The 17,203-nt window shown below is 61.8% G+C and overlaps 1 protein-coding gene across 1 annotated transcript in view; it reads right to left on the bottom strand.

Moving 5' to 3' along the window:
• Positions 1-17,203, bottom strand: part of LOC144936282 (F-BAR and double SH3 domains protein 2-like) — a 68,683-nt gene that overhangs the window by 18,535 nt on the left and 32,945 nt on the right. The window contains 9 exon segments of the mRNA XM_078863353.1: positions 1,739-1,900; positions 10,888-11,013; positions 13,114-13,236; positions 14,252-14,344; positions 14,889-15,011; positions 15,923-16,051; positions 16,174-16,240; positions 16,480-16,616; positions 16,942-17,095. Coding sequence (XP_078719479.1) covers positions 1,739-1,900; positions 10,888-11,013; positions 13,114-13,236; positions 14,252-14,344; positions 14,889-15,011; positions 15,923-16,051; positions 16,174-16,240; positions 16,480-16,616; positions 16,942-17,095 — 1,114 coding nt within the window.

Here is a 17,203-nt window from a genome sequence, read left to right as displayed (position 1 = left end):
CTCTCGCCGGGCACGCTCTCGCCGGGCACACTCTCACCGGGCACGCTCTCGCGGTCCGGGCACGCTCTCGCCGGGCACGCTCTCACCGGGCACACTCTCCCCGGGCACGCTCTCGCCGGGCACGCTCTCGCCGGGCACACTCTCACCGGGCACGCTCTCGCCGGGCACGCTCTCACCGGGCACGCTCTCACCGGGCACACTCTCCCCGGGCACGCTCTCGCCGGGCACGCTCTCGCCGGGCACACTCTCCCCGGGCACGCTCTCCCCGGGCACGCTCTCGCCGGGCACGCTCTCGCCGGGCACACTCTCCCCGGGCACACTCTCGCCGGGCACACTCTCGCCGGGCGCGCTCTCGCCGGGCACACTCTCGCCGGGCGCGCTCTCGCCGGGCGCGCTCTCGCCGGGCACGCTCTCACCGGGCACACTCTCACCGGGCACGCTCTCGCCGGGCACGCTCTCGCCGGGCACGCTCTCGCCGGGCACGCTCTCACCGGGCACGCTCTCACCGGGCACGCTCTCGCCGGGCACGCTCTCGCCGGGCGCGCTCTCGCCGGGCACGCTCTCGCCGGGCACGCTCTCGCCGGGCGCGCTCTCGCCGGGCGCGCTCTCGCCGGGCGCGCTCTCGCCGGGCACGGCCATTTCCCGTGGCCACACAGGGACTCGTAGACTCGCACGGGGACTCGTAGACTCGCACGGGGACTCGTAGACTCGCACGGGGACTCGCGTCCCTCCGACTCGGGGAGACCTGCGACTGCATCCCTGCTGCCGCTGGGTAAGCCCACGGTGCGCCGCGTTGAGATTCCCAGCCCTCCAGCCGCGGCACGAAGCCCAGGGCGGCCGTGGGCGGCAGCATCATCATTAGCATCATATCTGAACCGGTCTGGGGCCTCCCCCTGAGTCGACTCGGCCTTAAGTGCGCGAGAACCACCGTGCACGTGTCACGACAAGCACTCGCACAGGAGCACACCTGCAGACTTGCGTGCACGCTCACCTTCACCGCCGTGCGGTCCCCAGATCCCCCCTCCCCCCACCCACCGGCCCAGCTGTACCGGGGTCACGCGGCCCCCCACCCTCATTCATATTCCAGCCGAGATTCGGCATTTGGGCCGCATCCCCCCCCGGGCAGCAGCGAGCGGCCCCACGTAATTAGAATGGATCCAGCACCCCGCTCACTCCTCCTGCTCCTCCCCCCATGTCTCCCTCCTGCTCCTCCTCATCCCTGCGTCTCCCTCCTTCTCTCCCTCTCCCTCCTCCTCCTGCTGTGTGCCATCGCTGGTATGCGTGAACATCATGCCACATCGTCGCCACATCGTCGCCACAATCGTCATCACCACCACAATCACAATCATCTACCCACCAGAGACTAAAGCCTGGCTGACTGTGATGAGATCAGAGTCTGAAGATGCAGGCTGGGATCGTTCAGTGACGTCACCAGAGACCGTGGCGCTCCGAGCAAGACCAGGCATGGTAATTGGCTACGGACGTCAAAGAAAACGAATCGCGGAGTTCGCTAATTGGCTGACCTCTTAATGATGGTTTGGGAGAACCGAAGGCGCCCCTTTAACATTGACATTTAAAAACACAGAGTGGAGTCAAGAGTTTGACTGCTAACGTCGAGTAGACTGGCACGCAAATCCCCCTCGCAATCGCCCCTCACCACACGGGAACACAGGAAGGAGGTTACGCGGTAAGGAGGGAACGCAGGAAGGAGGGAACACAGGAACAGCGCAGTCCTCACCGTGGGCGAGAGTTCCCCGTTGTTGCGCCGCGCCTCGCTCGCGCGCCGCTCGCTCTCCAGCTCGGCTGTCGCTTTGGTCATGGCGCCGTCGAGCCAGAGGTCGGCGTCGACGCCGACGCGCCGCAGCAGCGAGAGGCACGCGGCGGCCTTGAGCCGGTCCGTCTGCGGGCGCAACCACACGCAGCGGCCACGTGGTGAACAATGGCAGTCGCAATCGCGATCGATCGCGTTCGCACGCGGCGCTGTCCTTCAGTAAAATCGCTCAACCTCACACCCGCCGGGGAACCACAGACGAGCGGGGAAGGCGGCCGCAGCAGTCGCAGCAGCCAGGCGGTGAGCCGGTACTACAAACGATTGCCCAGGCTCTGCAGTCCTCTATGTAGCAAGATTTTTTTCAGCCAATTAAATGAGTACTTATCAGTGTGGGAGTCGTACCGGCGAGCCGAGGTCTAACACCTCCTCGACGCCCACGGGAAGGGGTTTCACAACATTTGCGCGTTCCACCAACCCTCGCTGTGTCCAGAGTGCTGGATTACAGGCCACGTGCATAGCCACGACCGCCAGTCGAGCCTTTCATAGACCACTGATACAAGTGCTGTTAGCGTGCACACCTATCAAGGTCTGCTCGCACACACGCAAGCGTGAGAGCACTTGCACATGAAAAGAAGCTTTTGTGAAAGCAGGCACGTACACACACAAACACACGCAAAGCACAGATGTCCACCAAGGAATGGACACGCGACGAACACAAGTACGCACACACGAATAAACGCATGTGTGCAGCCACTACACAACACACAGACAAACACCCCCCATATGGCCTTCAACAGACTGTTGGGGCAAGTGTTGTTCGCGAGCACATATAAAGGCCGGCACGGTACACGAGGGGGTAGGTGGCCAACACCAAGCCCAACCGCCTTTGTCTCCCTGTTTACACATCGCACCAGGTACTCATTTGAGGCTCAGTCGATCTAGAGGAGGCCTAGACTGATTCAGATAATCATCACCGGTGTTGACCGCGAGAGGGAATTGAACTCGGGTCGCTGGGTTCGTAGCGCAGCGCGCTAACCGTTACACTACTGCACGCTACACGACACACACGTGCACACGCACGTGCACATGCATGCATAGGTGCTTGCACACACTGGCAGACGATGCACACACAACACGCACGCAGGAACGCTGCGGTCATTAGGCTGATTTGTTGAGCAGATGCTCGTGCTGAGTGGAGCCGAGTGAACGTCTCTCTCTCTCTGCCATCATGGGGAGTCGGCGCCACTCGCGACTCCGCAGGTGATGGCATCGGTGCGGGGAAGCGCGGTGCGGGTCGCGGCGTTGCGGGGGTCACGGGGATGCTGAGCGGGGGAGCGGAGATGACAGGGTCTCACTCCGTCAGAGACACACGGCCGACTTGGCACCGTGTCCCCATGTCCTCGTCTCCCTGGATTCCCATGATTCCGTGTTCCCTAGTTCCCTGGTTCGTGTTCTCATCTTCCTGCATTCCTATGTTCCCATATTCCCTCCTCCTATGTTCCCACGATCGCGTGTCATCACGTCCACACATCCTATCTTCCCACGTCCCCGTGTTCTCATCTTCCCGTGTCCCTGTGTCCGTGTCCCACATTGCTACGTCCCCGTGTTCCCGATAGTGCCACCTCAACCATTCCCATTCATAGTCACTCCCACTCGAAGCGTCACCACGAACACAACGCACTTCCCCCCCACTAATGGTGTGGGTTGAGTGGTGGGTGGGTGGGTGAGGGAGAGGTGGGGAGGGGGCCCCATGTCTCTCTGTCTGGCAGCTGTAATTGGCAGTGGTACGCTTGAACGGCAAGGCACGTATGCACTCACGCGCACAGATGCAAGCACGCGTGTGCTAGCGTATAAGTATGCTCATGCACGTAGGCGCACACATGCACGCACGTATGCGCACGCTCACACATGTACGCGCACACACATGCGCCGCACATGCACAAAGACATGCACTCATCTGTGCACGCTCGCATGCACATGCACGCTCGCACACCCCGCATCGCACCATGCACACAAACCAGCCGCACGCCGCATTTCTCACGAGGGTAGGAGTGGGGGGGCGGCCGTGACAGAGAGGCAATAAACACTGGAGACCTCCCTGGCTAGGTAAACCGCCAGCCACGTGCCGACTGCTCCAGTCGGACCAGCGACTCGGTGTGAACACAGCTCAGAACGCCGCAATGAAGGGGGGCGGTGGGGGGCACTGCCACCTTCTTGGCGATTGGCCGAGGAGGTCGATTAGGTTTCGCCAAACTCCGTTCCCGTGGGCATCGACGCGGTGCCCTGGCTGGCCAGGAGGTGGCGGTGCGGCAAAGTGCGGACTAATCTCCGTCGGTGCCATCTGTACGGCATCGACGTGCCGCGCCTCTCACGTGCGTGGGGTTTTCTCGGGGTGCTACGGTTTCCTCAAATATGTGTAGACACTCATTAATTGGCTGGAAACATCTTCATATGTAAAGCACTGCAGAGCTTGCACAACGGCTGGTAGCGCCAGCTCGCCGCCCGGCTCCTGACCCTCCACTCGTCTGTGGTTCCTCGGCTCCTGTGAGATGCAATTTGTGTGAACGTTGCTGGATAAAAGGAAACATTATTATTATTATTCCCAATAGGCGCAATAATATGGCCCCGCGGCATTCACAGCCTGCTGTAGAGGTCACAGGTGTAACCTGGCAGGTCGCCCGGGTTGCCACTGCTATTGGTCTTGAGTGGGACTCAAACTCGGGTCACCTGGTTCGTAGTGCAGCGTATCAACCACTGCTGCTCACAACTACGCACACACATAGCACACGTCGTGACACATATACACACACACACATTCTTCTAACTCGTATAGCAGACACTCATACAATTAATATTGTACTCATCTCTACCCACAACCCCACCGCTTCTCCCACAATCCCCTGCATTCCCCAATACCCCCCACCCCGCACGGCCAAACCACCCCTCCCCTCCGCTCACTTTATTCATTATTACTCTCAGCCAGAGCAATTTACAGCCACAATTCTGTAATTTAGGGCAAATTAAAAACGCAAATATTGCACATCCAGCGTAAATCAAATCACGTTGCCCTTCATGAATGTGCAGTGCAAGGCAAGCGTTGCTGGGAGCAGAGAGAGGGGGGAGAGAATCAAATGAGGGAGGGAGGGAAGGGACACGGTATTGGGAAAGCCGAAGGGAGCGAGGGAAGCACGAGAAATCGCAGAATGGAGCTATGCGGCAGCAAGGAAATAAATGAGCAATGAGGCGGAGTGAGGGGGAGTGAGGGGGAGTGAGGGGGAGTGAGGGGGAGTGAGGGGGAGTGAGGGGGAGTGAGGGGGAGTGAGGGAGACACGGAGAGACGGGGAGGGGAGAGATGTGGCGGCGGCAAGGAGGGGGGGAGGGGGCAGTGAATAGAGATTTCTCCGAGCCGGAAGTCACGCGTGCGTGTCGTGCATACGGGCAGTCTTGCCACACACACGCATGCACACACACGCGTGCATGTAGACACGGACGAGTGCACGCACACAACAACACCGTCACAACCAACCGCAAGAACGGGGAGACCCCAAATCAGATATTCACGATGGCGGCCATAGAAGTGCCGGTGGTGGCCGACTGCACCGCCTGACACCCCCACCACCCTCCTATGAGGGGGGCCCACACGGTCTCCCTGGGGGGGCCACTGGACAGCCCCCCCCCCCGCCGCATTGCGATGGCGACGCGTGCCTAGAAGCGATGGCGATGCGTGCGAGTGGGAGCGTGTGTACGTGCGAGTGGGAGCGGGAGCGTGTGTAAGTGCGAGTGGGAGCGTGTGTACGTGCGAGTCAGGGCGTGTGTACGTGCGAGTGGGAGTGTGTGTACGTGCGAGTGGGAGCGTGTGTACGTGCGAGTGGGAGCGGGAGCGTGTGTAAGTGCGAGTGGGAGTGTGTACGTGCGAGTCAGGGCGTGTGTACGTGCGAGTGGGAGTGTGTGTACGTGCGAGTGGGAGCGTGTGTACGTGCGAGTGGGAGCGGGAGCGTGTGTAAGTGCGAGTGGGAGTGTGTACGTGCGAGTCAGGGCGTGTGTACGTGCGAGTGGGAGTGTGTGTACGTGCGGGTGGGAGCGGGAGCGTGTGTACGTGCGGGTGGGAGCGTGTGTACGTGCGAGTCAGGGCGTGTGTACGTGCGAGTGGGAGCGTGTGTACGTGCGAGTGGGAGCGTGTGTACGTGCGAGTGGGAGCGTGTGTACGTGCGAGTGGGAGCGGGAGCGTGTGTAAGTGCGAGTGGGAGTGTGTACGTGCGAGTGGGAGCGTGTGTACGTGCGAGTGGGAGCGTGTGTACGTGCGAGTGGGAGCGGGAGCGTGTGTAAGTGCGAGTGGGAGTGTGTACGTGCGAGTCAGGGCGTGTGTACGTGCGAGTGGGAGTGTGTGTACGTGCGGGTGGGAGCGGGAGCGTGTGTACGTGCGAGTGGGAGTGTGTGTACGTGCGGGTGGGAGCGTGTGTACGTGCGAGTGGGAGCGTGTGTACGTGCGAGTCAGGGCGTGTGTACGTGCGAGTGAGAGCGTGTGTACGTGCGAGTCAGGGCGTGTGTATGTGCGAGTCAGGGCGTGTGTATGTGCGAGTCAGGGCGTGTGTACGTGCGAGTGGGAGCGTGTGTACGTGCCAGTCAGGGCGTGTGTACGAGCGAGTCGAGTGCCTGGTGCCAGCGCGGAGGCCCAGGGAGCGAGGGGATGACGACCGTACGAAGGAGCCTCATTGCACATTCGCGAGCAGCGACGCAAATGGGGAGTTGTGCGTTATCGACAAGCGGCTCTGAGAAATTAAATCGCTACGCCGAGTCGTGACCAATCACAAAATCGCTGCGAGTTGGAAGAGGGGGGGGGGGCAGATGAATCACTGGACTGGGGATCGGTGTGCATCTGAGCCCCGGGGCGAGGGGTGGACGGATGGAGGAGGGGCGGAGGTGGTGTCAGGTGGGACGGGGATGGTGATGGTCCAAGATGAGGAGGGGAGATGCGTGGTGGTGGTGGTGGTGGTGGTGTGGTTTGGGTGTCGAGGTGGAGGATTGCAGAGGAGAGGGAGGTGGTGGTGCTTGGCGAGGAAGGGAGGAGGGCGAGGAAGGGAGGAGGGCGAGGGGAGCGGTGGGCAGCAGCGACAACCCGAGCCAGAGCCAGGGGCCGCATTCCAATTCAGAACGCGGGTAGCATGGGGGGGGGGGGGTAACGTGCGGGGAGGGGCCTCCCACGTTGGTATTCCTGCCGTGTCACGCCGCCTCCGTCACGGTGGCGAGGCGGAGGTTCCCTTCCTCGCGTCGCCTCCGAGGCGAGCGAGGCGAGGCGGCGATCGTCACCGGCGCGGGGCGCCGTGTGGGTGACGAGACTCGCAGAGCGTCCCTCTCGTACGCGGCCGCAGCTCCGCGTGTCACCGCCGTCGTGATCATCGTCGTCGTCACGAGACATCGTCTGTCCACTGCTGGATACCTTCCCCTACATCATCATGTGACACGGGCTATGCACTGCGAGACAAAAAACCTCCCATGACACGTGGTCTATCCACTGCTGAGGGCCTCAGAGCGCACCTAGCCTGGCACAAGCGCTGCCGAGGTGTCCGCGGGTATACAAGAGCGGAGTCTTGTGTGAATGTCCCCCCCGTGCGTGCGTGTGGCTCCACCACCCCCTCTTGGTGCTACTCGCTAACAGCACTTGTCCCAAAAGTCTGTAAAGGCTATAGGGGGAGCTTTGTCTTTGTGTGTGGGGGGGGTCACAGGTGGCTCCAGATTACCCACAATCACTCCCCTCCCCCACGCCTCCTCACATCTCCTCCCAGCACGGCGCTTACCAATCAGTGAGTAACGATTTGAAAAGCGAGGGACCTAATTAAATGTCTTCGTTATTTATTTAAGCCAACATCCGACGATTATATATTTATATTTCACTTGGCGACATTCTCCCGATTGGGCGCTCAGAGAACACGGCGGATTCCATTGGTGGCAGCGTGAACCGGTGTTCACCTCACCACTCCACCTCATCGCTCCACCTCACCGCTCCACCTCACCGCTCCACCTCAACGCTCCACCTCACCGCTCCACCTCACCGCTCCACCTCACCGCTCCACCTCACCGCTCCACCACTCCACTCCACCTCACCGCTCCACCACTCTGCTCCACCTCACCGCTCCACCTCACCGCTCCACCTCACCGCTCCACCACTCCGCTCCACCTCACCGCTCCACCTCACCGCTCCACCACTCCGCTCCACCACTCCACTCCACCTCACCGCTCCACCTCACCGCTCCACCTCACCGCTCCACCTCACCGCTCCACCACTCCGCTCCACCTCACCGCTCCACCTCACCGCTCCACCTCACCGCTCCACCTCACCGCTCCACCTCACCGCTCCACCACTCCGCTCCACCTCACCGCTCCACCTCACCGCTCCACCTCACCGCTCCACCACTCCGCTCCACCACTCCGCTCCACCTCACCGCTCCACCTCATCGCTCCACCACTCCGCTCCACCTCACTGCTCCACCACTCCGCTCCACCACTCCGCTCCACCTCACCGCTCCACCACTCCGCTCCACCTCACTGCTCCACCACTCCACTCCACCTCACCGCTCCACCTCACCACTCCACCTCACCGCTCCACCTCACCGCTCCACCTCACCGCTCCACCACTCCGCTCCACCTCACCGCTCCACCACTCCACTCCACCTCACCGCTCCACCACACCGCTCCACCACTCCGCTCCACCTCACCGCTCCACCACTCCGCTCCACCTCACCGCTCCACCACTCCGCTCTACCACTCCACATCATCGCTTCTCCTTACGACTCAACTAAATCACTGCACCTTACCGCTCACCAGCTCGCCTCACCAACCCCCCCCCCCCCCCCACTGTCTCTCCCCTGCTCGTTAGTCGGCCATTTATTAACGGTCTTGATCTCCAAAACCGTGGAGGGGGGGGGCGGTGAGAGAGGGGGGCGGTGAGGGGGGGGGCAGAGCACCGTGTGTTTGAGCCAATGAAAGAACCCCCCTTGGCCCCCCAGAGGCCATTACCCAAAGCCGTGGGGGGGGGGGGGGCTGCGTGTGAGTGGATCGCTCCCCCCCTTCCCCCCTCCTTTCACCGTGCCACTGATTGCAGCACAACGGGAGGATAATTGGGAGGAAGGTGGAAACTTCGATTTTGTTTTAATGTTTCTCGAGTGTGCATCATCACCGTCATCGTCATCATCGTCATCAGTGTCATCAGTATCATCGTCATCAGTATCATCGTCATCATCGTCATCAGTGTCATCAGTATCATCGTCATCAGTGTCATCAGTATCATCGTCATCATCGTCATCAGTGTCATCAGTATCATCGTCATCAGTATCATCGTCATCATCGTCATCAGTGTCATCAGTATCATCGTCATCATCGATATCATCGTCGTGCAGTTGAGCTGCCGCCTCGTCTTGGGGAGTGCCTTCATCCAGCAGTGGATTTACTATGGCTGATGATGGTGAGATACCACTGGTGCACCCTACCCCACTCCGCCCTGCCAGCTTCCAAGGAAACCTGCCCCCCACTGCCCCCTTACCGTAAACCCCATCGGGACACCGATCAGAACATCTTCATCCTACTCACACTTTGGACCGAAAGACTGATGCAGATACCCATAAACTCACATAGAGACCCATAGACTTATATAGAGACTCATAGACTCACATAGAGACTCATAGACTCACATAGAGACCCATAGACCCACGTGGGTCTCTATGTGAGTGTATGGGGGGGGGGCTGAGTGCAGCGCAAGGATTAACGGAGTCAATCAATCGGCGGCGCCACTCCACACGGCCACCACTCGCTCCACTAATTAAGTGTCAAGCCTCGTCTCGTTCACAGCCTCCTACACGCCCCCCCACCACCCCTCCCCCCCACGGACACATCCCCAACCGCTGCCCGCCTCTCACGATAAGCCAATCAACACCCCCCCCACCCAGCCTGAAGAGTCACTCGTGACGCCTACATTCACCATCATCGTCACAGCAACATCGCCTACCCATACGCATCAAGTCACCGCTGCGGACTTGCCCTGCAGCAACATCGCACAATCGTCGCTCACCCACCAAAGTCAACATCCCGACGAGACCGCCCATCGCGACAACGCCGACATCACCGACGTCAACCCACCGCCCCCCGCTGGCGCTCACCACCACCCAAACCCAACCATCGTCACTCCTGACGCTGCCGATAGGCAGCGTAATCATTATAATAATAACACCAGCGGGGTTATTATAATTATTATAATAACACCAGCGGGGTTATTATGCCACAGGGAATCGCCGCGTCTCATTTGAAACCTCCGCAATGGTTTCCGCTCGCTCGCTACTCATCCCCACGGCTGTTTCGCGGCACGAGAACGATTCAGAAATCCTGCGCTTGAGAGCGGTTAGCAGAGAGACACGGGGAGAGAGACGGGGGCAGAGGAACACGAGCAGAGAGACACGGGGAGAGGGAAGGGGGCAGAGGAACACGAGGAGAGACACGGGGAGAGAGACGTGTGCAGAGAGACACGGGGAGAAAGACATGGAGAGACGAGACACGGACAGAGACAACGAGAGACACGGAGGGAGAGACACGGAGAGATGATAGGGAGACACTTTAAGAAGTAGACATCGCACGCTGATGGGGAGCACGCTCAACACACAAACAACACATTTGTCAATTATAATAATGCATAAAATAACACTGCACATAAAGGTGTTATGGAGAAGGGCCATTACCGGAAACGTTGCCTACGATATATTTTCCGTCTAAGGCCACACACGGTGTCGATGTTGTAGATGTGCGTCACTGCGTGTGTGGGTGTGCGCAAGGGGGAGCGGTCGCGCAGTGATGAGTGCACCGTGGCACCGAACCCGGCCAGCCCGAGTTTGATTCCCGCTCACGGCGGCCAACTTAGTAGCCGGTGAAATGTACAAGCCTCAACACGCGAGGGAGACAAAGAGGGTCGGGAATGGGGCTGGCCACCCCCCCACCCCTCGTGCGCCATGCCGGCCTTAACAGGTGCTCGCTAAGAGCACTTGCCCCAACAGAATGTTGAAAACTATACGGGGGATCCTTGTCTTTGTGTGTGCGTGCGTGCGAGCGAGCGAGCGAGCGAGCGAGCGTCTCACCTCCGCTTTCCGGATGCTCTCCCGTGCTTCCTCCATCTTTGCCTCCATGTCAAGGTTGGCGGCCGGATCCGGAACTCCCCCCGGGCCCCCCGCGCCCGCTATCTGCCCCTCCAGCCCCTCGAGTACCTACAGCAGCACCATCATCATCATCAGCACCATCATCATCAGCACCATCATCATCAGCACCATCATCATCAGCCGCAGTACAGACAGGGACCCACATCAGCCGGTGCGGTCGGCGAGCGCCCGTCACAGCCGACGCGGCACGGGGAGTCTTGTGTTTCATCACGCGGCTGCTTATTTTAGGTTTAGTTGACCTAAAGGGGGCCCGCAATCGAGGTGCCTCACCACGCTCCCGCACAGCCGTGTAGTGTCGGGGGGCAAGTTGGAAGGCCTAGCCCCCCTGTTAGATTGTTATCGTCGCAGCAAAAACACTGCTCGTGAAAAATGTGGCATTCAACGCAACTGATGCCACGAAGGGATGGGCGTCGCAGCCTCTCGTCCTCTACCTCGTGGTCACCGTTTACATCGCGGCTGAGAGCACAGACGAGAGCGGAGTGCACGATAGACGAGAGGAGCTCACATCGTCACTCACGCTGTTTAACAGCTGACATTCGTTTCACAGGTGTTTGAAGTTGTTGGATGAAGGACTCACCCACTGGGTGGGTGTGGGAGACTCACCCACTGGGTGGGTGGGAGACTCACCCACTGGGTGGGTGGGAGACTCACTCACTGGGTGGGTGGGTGGGAGACTCACCCACTGGGTGGGTGGGAGACTCACCCACTGGGTGGGTGGGAGACTCACCCACTGGGTGGGTGGGAGACTCACCCACTGGGTGGGTGATAGAGTCACCCACTGGGCGGGTGGGAGACTCACCCACTGGGCAGGTGGGAGACTCACCCAGTGGGCGGGTGGGAGACTCACCCACTGGGTGGGTGGGAGACTCACCCACTGGGCGGGTGGGAGACTCACCCACTGGGCGGGTGGGAGACTCACCCAGTGGGCGGGTGGGAGACTCACCCAGTGGGCGGGGTGGGAGACTCACCCACTGGGTGGGTGGGAGACTCACCCACTGGGTGGGTGGGAGACTCACCCACTGGGTGGGTGGGAGACTCACTCACTGGGTGGGTGGGAGACTCACCCACTGGGCGGGTGGGAGACTCACCCACTGGGCGGGTGGGAGACTCACCCAGTGGGCGGGTGGGAGACTCACCCACTGGGTGGGTGGGAGACTCACCCACTGGGCGGGTGGGAGACTCACCCACTGGGTGGGTGGGAGACTCACTCACTGGGTGGGTGGGAGACTCACCCACTGGGTGGGTGGGAGACTCACCCACTGGGTGGGTGGGAGACTCACCCACTGGGTGGGTGATAGAGTCACCCACTGGGCGGGTGGGAGACTCACCCACTGGGCAGGTGGGAGACTCACCCAGTGGGCGGGTGGGAGACTCACCCACTGGGTGGGTGGGAGACTCACCCACTGGGCGGGTGGGAGACTCACCCACTGGGCGGGTGGGAGACTCACCCAGTGGGCGGGTGGGAGACTCACCCACTGGGTGGGTGGGAGACTCACCCACTGGGTGGGTGGGAGACTCACCCACTGGGTGGGTGGGAGACTCACTCACTGGGTGGGTGGGAGACTCACCCACTGGGCGGGTGGGAGACTCACCCACTGGGCGGGTGGGAGACTCACCCAGTGGGCGGGTGGGAGACTCACCCACTGGGTGGATGGGAGACTCACCCACTGGGCGGGTGGGAGACTCACCCACTGGGTGGGTGGGAGACTCACTCACTGGGTGGGTGGGAGACTCACCCACTGGGTGGGTGGGAGACTCACCCACTGGGTGGGTGGGAGACTCACCCACTGGGTGGGTGGGAGACTCACCCACTGGGTGGGTGGGAGACTCACCCACTGGGCGGGTGGGAGACTCACTCACTGGGTGGGTGGGTGGGAGACTCACCCACTGGGTGGGTGGGAGACTCACCCACTGGGCGGGTGGGAGACTCACCCACTGGGTGGGTGGGTGGGAGACTCACCCACTGGGTGGGTGGGTGGGAGACTCACCCACTGGGTGGGTGGGAGACTCACCCACTGGGCGGGTGGGAGACTCACTCACTGGGTGGGTGGGTGGGAGACTCACTCACTGGGTGGGTGGGTGGGAGACTCACTCACTGGGTGGGTGGGTGGGAGACTCACCCACTGGGTGGGTGGGTGGGAGACTCACCCACTGGGCGTGCACGGAGACCTTGTGGTCTCGTGCCACCTTCGAGGCCCACTTGCGGGCCTCCTTGTCCAGGCTCTGGTCGACCTCCTCCGCTCCCTCCTCAGGGCCCAGCAGCTCGGGACCCTGGAGACAGGAGAAAGATGGAAAAGGGGATAGGGACCAGGGGACAGGGCACAAGGGTTAGGGGATAGCGGACAGGGGACAGGGGAAACGGGAGAGGAGACAGGGGGCAGGGAATAGAGGCAGGTGGACAGACCACAGAGGAGGGACAGTTCGGGCGACTGCTGGATTAGGGTTCCCCACAGAGCGCGGGTTTTGTGGGGTTTTTGTGACCATACTTCGCCACGTTGGTTGGTACAGAGTGGTGCTGGCGGGGGACACAGACGTGGGAGCACAGAAGTACAGAACAATACGAGTCTATTTTGGGATACCTGGTGATAAATGGCGGAGCTGGGAACAAAACTTGCGATGAAAATAGAACATGCAGTTGCGTACACGCCACCGGCACGTGTGACGGAGCACACGCGTGACGGAGCACACGCGTGACAGAGCACACGCGTGACGGAGCACACGCGCAGGACACACAGGGCAATACGCAATGCACACGCCCACGTACGACAACACACACGCCTACCCACGACAACACACACACCCTACGCGCATCGAACTTTGCAGTCAAAGAAACTCATTGGGTGGAGGTCACGCCCACTCGGCGGCGGAGGGGAGGGAGGGGGATGTTTGCACAGAGGAGCCGATTCAATCCGGGTCGAGCGTGCCCGCCCGCACGCCCGTGCGCCCACGCGGCTTCTCAAATTAAATCTCCGTTTGTTCATCTTTATTGAGGTCTTTCCCCCGACCTCCAAACGGCTCCCGCACCCCGCCGGGGCCAGGGAGGGGGGCCCGCGTTTGGGCGTTGGGGTGAGCGGCCAGACCGGCCGAGAGGGAGAGCGGTGCGGCCCGGCGAGCGGGTGCCGAGCGGGAAAGCTGCGCCGCCACGGAGACGGAGCGGTGGAATCGACCCGTGCACGGAGGCAACGAGGACCGCGAGAGGCGGCGACGGCCCGCGTGGGCCTTCGCGCGGCGACGGCCCGCGTGGGCCTTCGCGTGGCAGCGGATGGAGCACGGGAGAGGGACTCACGGCGTCGTCGCCGGTGTGCGCGCAGAAGGGCGGCAGCTCCATCACCACCGCGTTCTCGCGCAGGAAGAGCTGCAGGTCGTGCTCGCGAGACACCTACGGCGGCACGCACGGCACGCTCGGGACAGCGCTCCATACACAGACAGCACACCGCCTCGCGCAGAGCACGGCACGCCCAGTACGTATACGGAACTCGTGCAACACACGTACAGCACGACCGTGCGCATGCGTGTGTGCGTGTGCATACGTGACCGCACTTGCGCGTGCGTGCGTCTGTGTGCGTGCAGTGGTTAGTGCACTGCGCTATGAATCCATCGAACCAATTTTGATTCTCGCTCATGGCTAACATTAGTGGCAAATATTTGAACAGGTTTCTGGTCTTCCCCGAGGTCAGCTCAGCCTTAAAAAAGCACTGGAGAGACAAAGGTGTAGAACGGCCACCTTTGTCTCCCCAGTGGAAATGTTTACACAACGCAACAGGTCCTCATTTAAGGCTGAAATTAACTGAGGGAGGCCCCGGACCAGTTCAAATAATTGTCACCGATGGTGGCCACGAGCGGGAATCGAACGTGGGTCGCCAGGTTCGTAGCGCGGTGCACTGACCACTGCACCCCCGCTCCCCACGTGCCAGTGTGCGTACCCCGTGTGCGGCCTGCAGCAGGGCCACGAAGGGCTCCTGCGTGCTCTGGCACGACTCGAGCTCCGTCTGGCCCAGCACGCAGAAATACTCGCACAGCCGCTCGTAGACGTCGCCATCCAGAGCCTGCAGCGCGCACACGCACGCACGTGCACACACACACACGTGCACACACACGTGCACACACACACGTGCACACACACGTGCACACACACAGGCAATAATCATCGTAAAGACGTTAACTCGCGATGCTGTGCCACCGCTACCGCGCGGTATCCGCTCCTCGCACTCACAGCGAGAGGGGGGGCCGTGTCACCCCAACAGTGCTGCTGGGGCGAGTGCTGTTCTCGCACTCTTATTTATGTGCCATGACGAAAGGCCGTGGCCCAAATCGTCATCTATTATATATCTTTAAGGCCACAGGGTTGTATTATTGACAAACGTGTTATTTGTGCGCTTGCACCACAGCCATCACAACAACAGCGTCAGTGTCACCAGATAGCTCGAGTACCCAAGAAGACCGGCAAGGCGCACGAGGCCAGTGTGGTGCAAGCACCTACACCCGGCCACCTTTGTCTCCCCAGCGCTGGCGCCGCACAGAGCCACACTCGGCGGTTATGTTCATCGTCGCGTCACCTTTCTCGACCGTCCTCCCCCCGGGCCGCCATCCGGGCTGCGGCCGCGTGGGCTTGGCCGCGACGCTCACCGCCGACCGGCCACTGGGTGGCGACACCGCACCAGCGGACGCCGCCCGCAGCGGGGCACGGCCGTGGCGGGTCAACTCGACGCCGCCCGGATCGCGGCGCTGGCGGCCCGTGGCCCGTAAAGCCCGCGGGGTGGCGCGGCTCCCGAGTGCCCAGGCGGGGCGACGGCAACAGGGTGCCCCCCCGCACCAACCGGGCTACGCCGCCGAGGGTGGCGGCCGTGGAGAGTTCGTGGAGAGTTTGTGGAGAGTTTGATCGCGAGTTTAGGGAGACTGTGGAGGGTTGAGGGAGAGGTCGTGTAGAGGAGAGGGAGGGAGAATTTGTGGCGCATACCGAGAGCAGCGCGGGGATGTCGGTGCTGGCGTGGCGCTGCTGGTGAGCGTTGGCGCCCGCCACGCTTATCACGTACTCGTTCCGCGCCTGCCGCAGCTTCACGTGGCACTCCTTCCGCCTCGCCGCCATCTGGTGGGCAAGCGCGACACCGCCACGCCGCGGTCAACGTCACGACGCGGGCGACGACCAACACCACATCACAAACACCACAATCGTGGCGCTGGCGCCAGTGACGGTGCAGGCGGACTCACCCTGGCGTTGGCTTTCTGCAGGCTCGCCTTGGAGTGGAAGAGGCTGCTGAACTCGCTCCGCTTGAGCCTGGAGAACCCAGCGCACACGCGTGTCACACGCTGCTCCAGCCACCTTGTCCCCGTGTGCCCTGTGTCCCCGTGTTCGTGTGTCTCCTTGTGCCCGTGTAATCATGTTTTTGTCTCCCCGTGTCCCCATCTCCCAATCTCCACATCTCCCCGTGTCCCCATCTCCCCATCTTCCCGTGTCCTCATGTCCCCGTGTCCTCCATCTCCCCGTGTCCCCATGTCCCCATCTCCCTGTCCTACCAGCTCTCGGTGTCCCCACTCTTTCCTCGCGTCTGATTGGCCATTCGCTCCAGCTCAGAGAATCTCTTCTTGGCTTTCTCCAGCTCCTTCACCGTGTCGGCGAGCTCAGCCTGCAGAGTCACCAGACGGTCCGAGCACTGCGGGGACACACGGGGATACACACCGAGGGAGGGGACACGGGGACACAAACGGGGACACACGGACGTGAACAAACACACAGGCCACACAGGCACACACGGACACGTGGGACACACATACATTGACATGGGACACACATACATGGACACGTACAGACACACACGGACACATGGACACACACCCACGGACAATCACACATTGGTCAGGTTTGGTGACCGTGGGCGATCATCGGGCTACACAAGCAATGGGCGAGCAGTGCGGGTGCCCCGTGTGGGTGCCCGGGGAGAGGGGGAGCGGGGGAGGGGGTCCCGCGTCTCGCCGCACCTTCTTGAGCTGTGCGTCGCGCGCCGCCCGCGCCGCCTTGGCCGGCTCGGCCACGCGGCTCCGGTAGCTCTCGGCCGCCACGAGGCGGCTGTTGGCGGCCTGCAGCGTGCCGAGCAGCACGAGGCGCCACACGGCGAACGCGCTCCTGCTGCCGCTGGGGGGACACGGAGGGGGGCGATGGTCACCACGCGCCGAGTTACGGGCGGCCGCGCGTGGCGCCGCGATCCGTCGCGCGCCGCGCTGTACGCCGCCACGCGCCACC

Source organism: Lampetra fluviatilis, chromosome 15 (genome assembly GCF_964198595.1).
Source record: "Lampetra fluviatilis chromosome 15, kcLamFluv1.1, whole genome shotgun sequence".
NCBI lineage: Eukaryota > Metazoa > Chordata > Hyperoartia > Petromyzontiformes > Petromyzontidae > Lampetra > Lampetra fluviatilis.
Note: the sequence above shows the minus strand (reverse complement) of the source record. Positions and strands in the feature narration are given on the sequence as shown.